The sequence below is a fragment of the Octopus bimaculoides genome, chromosome 24, assembly GCF_001194135.2.
Source record: "Octopus bimaculoides isolate UCB-OBI-ISO-001 chromosome 24, ASM119413v2, whole genome shotgun sequence".
In the NCBI taxonomy this organism is placed as follows: Eukaryota; Metazoa; Mollusca; class Cephalopoda; order Octopoda; family Octopodidae; genus Octopus; species Octopus bimaculoides.
The window spans coordinates 33,372,700-33,376,190 of record NC_069004.1 but is presented as its reverse complement, the minus strand read 5'-3'; the positions used below and the strand labels follow the sequence as shown (position 1 = coordinate 33,376,190).

At 37.1% G+C, this 3,491-nt stretch overlaps 1 protein-coding gene across 1 annotated transcript in view; it reads right to left on the bottom strand.

The window, feature by feature from the left end:
• The window catches only part of LOC106873869 (uncharacterized), a 12,565-nt gene extending 10,593 nt beyond the window's left edge, over positions 1-1,972 (bottom strand). Inside the window, exon 1 of the mRNA XM_052976298.1 lies at positions 1,753-1,972. Coding sequence (XP_052832258.1) covers positions 1,753-1,972 — 220 coding nt within the window. The remainder of the gene's footprint in view (positions 1-1,752) is intronic.
• Between the last annotated feature and the right edge of the window lie 1,519 nt (positions 1,973-3,491).

The following is a 3,491-nucleotide window of genomic DNA, read 5'->3' as shown; positions in this document are numbered from 1 at the left end:
TTTCTGCAATGTGGTGCATAAATTGTCAAGTAAATGAGACGCATCTTTGCCTCCACTGATTCACTTGCAAAGTGTTGAGTAAAATTATTTCGTTGCAGACCTCCTTTGGGTCTTTTTATTATCACTGCGACACACATAGTCCCCAGTTGGTAACATTGATTTCAAGGCCCTCCTAGATGAGAGACTGGCATTCCACTTAATGTCTATGTTCCATGCTGGCATGGATTGGAGAGTTATTAATGTAGAAATATGGTATCGTAGCTACTAACAGTTGAGGGTTGCGTAGTGTAGACGGCGTTTTTAGATTTCATTATTCTCTTTAACCCGGGCAAAGCCGGGTATTTCTGCTAGTTATATATATATGTATGTATGTATATATACGAGGAGCTACCCAAAAGGTTTCTATAGGACAAGCCCTTTGTAGTTCAGGCTTCCATTACTAGAAGCCACTTGATGTGACCCTCAGGCATCAGTCTGCCAACTGGCAGCACTGAGTGAAGTTGTACTGCTATGTGGGGCTTCTTTATTTTAGAGTGCTTCTTCCCCTGTTCTTTGATTTTTGCAATGGCTGAAATGAAAGAACAGTTTGCTTTTGTGAAATTCTGTTTTCTGCTGGGGGAAATGGCAGCCGAAACAGTTGTCATGCTACAAACAGCTTACAAGGATGCTGCCATGATCAAAGCACAATGAGTGATTTCCGCGCTTTCGGAATGGTCACTTGTTGCTTGAAGACCAACCTCGTTCAGGGCGACCTTGGACCTCCTGAACGAAAGAAAACATCACAAAAATTCATGAACTGATCTCGGAATCCCATCACTGAACAACTGATGAACTTGTTGATATGACTGGTGTGTGTCCTGGAGCTCCTGTCAATGAATTGCAGCAAAATTTGTGCTTTGCTTGCTCACGGAAGATCGAAAGTAGTTGCAACTGAATGCATGTCATGAACTGAAGGAAGTTGATCCGAATCTTTTTCAAGTGAAGTCCAATGTCAGAACAATGCTGACTTGTTTCATCGATGCAAAAGGAATTGTCCACACAGAATTTATTCCTCCTGGTCAAACTGCTAACCAGACGTTTTACTAGGCTGTTCTGTTGTGTTTGCGAGACGTGGTGAGATGAAAACACGCTGACCTGTGGCAAAGTGGGGAGTGGTGGTTTCATCACAACAATGCACCTGTGCACATCACCTTCAGTGTGAGACAGTTTTTGCCAAAAATGCCATGACCCTGCTTATCCGCTCTCCCTATTCACCCGATCCTGCTCCCTGTGACTGTTTTCTGTTCCCCCAAATGAAAAGAGTCCTTAATGGAAAACATTTTGCAGATATGGAAGAAGTGAAGGAATAAATGACAGTCATTAAAAGGTATCACTTTGCAAGGGTTCCAGGACTGTTTCCAACAATGGAAAACGCGTGTGGACTGATGCATTGTTTGAAATGGAGAATACTGTGAAGGTGATAAAAGTGTAAACATGTAAAACTAAGTGAATGAAATAATATTCCAAAATTCTGGTTTCTTTTAGATACCCCTTTGTATATATGTATGTATGTATGTATTTCCATCAATCAAATCCACCCATATGGCTTTTGTTGGTCCAGGGCTATATTACAGCACACTTGCCCAAGGGTAATATGCAGTGGAATCGAACCTAGAACTATGTGGTTAAGAAACAAACTTCTCAGGATACAACCGCAAATGTATAAAGATATAATTTGAAAAAAATTCAATAAAAAAAAAAGGATGTACTTACCAAAAGTCAATAAGAACAAGAAGAAGATGAAAACGAAGTAGTTTTGGTGGGAATAAGGAACGTTATTTTTTTTTCTGCTTTTTTGGATTTCTTCTAATGGTGCTGGAAGTAAATCGTCTGCTAATTTCTCACTCTCTTTGTTTCTCTGTTTCGCTTCTTCACGTGAAGACGTTGAGACTTCAATCTGATTGACAACACTGTTGATGCTGTATTTATACATAAATACATGTGTGTATATGCGTGTATGTATACATATACATCTATACAGTGATGCACGAAGAAGTGTGTATGAGTCTGTAGTATTCACAGATGTATGTATGTACAGATGTACAGTTATAGGTTTGCATGGACGTGTTTATATTTATGCTGTGTGTGTGTGTGTAGGTATCGTGTGCATATATGTGTGTGACTAAACATGCACACATATATATACATGCATATGTATGTATATATACAAAATAAGGAATGAGTAGGTGTGGATCTACTTGAATATATCTATAGTATTCACATATGTATGTTTGTGTGTATATATATATATATATATATATATATATATATATATATATATATATATATATATATATATATATATATATATATATATATATATATATGTGTGTACATATATATATATATATATACACAAACATACATATATTCATATACATATATACATAAACATTTATATATGTATATACTTGTTGTATATACATATGTGTGTGTGTGTATATATATGTATATATACACACACACAAAATGATGAATAAGTGGGTGTATACCTATGTGTACACGTCTATATTATTCATATATATACTTTAATAAAAATGTACAGATGTACGTAATAACGTGTTTATGCTGATGTAGTGTATGCATGCGTGTGTGTGTTTGTGCATATGTGTGTGTGTAGATGTAACTGTCTCCTTAACTAACTTCACCCTCCAAATGTTTATCCTCTCAGGTTTTCTTACTAAACATACGTCTCAAAGATGTTAAACAACAGAATGGTTTAATTTCCTACTGCCTTATTTGAAATAATTTGTAACTTTTGGTGTTCTTGTTGTTGCTTTTATATTTTGTTTTTCTTTTCTATCTTTTCTTCTTTTTTTTTTCAAGAAAATGGGGACAGATGAAGTAGGGGTAAAGCTGGTTGGGGATGATCCTATCCAGCAGCTGATTAAATACCTCAAGTGAAGGAATTCAGTAACTATCCATTCAAGATATTTAAGGGGTATTTCCACTGAAAGGTCTCATTTTGTTATTTAAGAATGTCCAATCAAGGAACCTCACTGATCCAGGAATACTCTGACTACCAAGGGTAAGTGCCCCCTCCTGGCTGTGTTAGACCAATAGGTGTATTGCTTGGAGGAGGAGGTCCAGCCACAAGATGAACTTGAGCAGGGAGGAAATTTCAGTGGGAGGACACTCTGGTTCTGGGGAGAAAGGACTCACCAAACTTTCATGAAATCTACTGAAAGATTACACTTCATTTCCACCTTCAGCTTCCTTGAGTGGAACCTGAAGAAGTTGATGAAAGCTTAGCTGAAGAGAAAAATGTCACTCTTTAGTATTTCCAATCTGCTCCATCATACTTTCACTTTCAGTTTCAGTTTCACCATTGGTAAAAGACAGAAGAAACTGCCTACTTTTTCTGACCAAAGGAAAACGATCCTCCCTCCTGGTAAACTTGGCTGAGAATCAGACTGGTCTTGTTTGTGCATGACAATACTTGGTAAATGTAA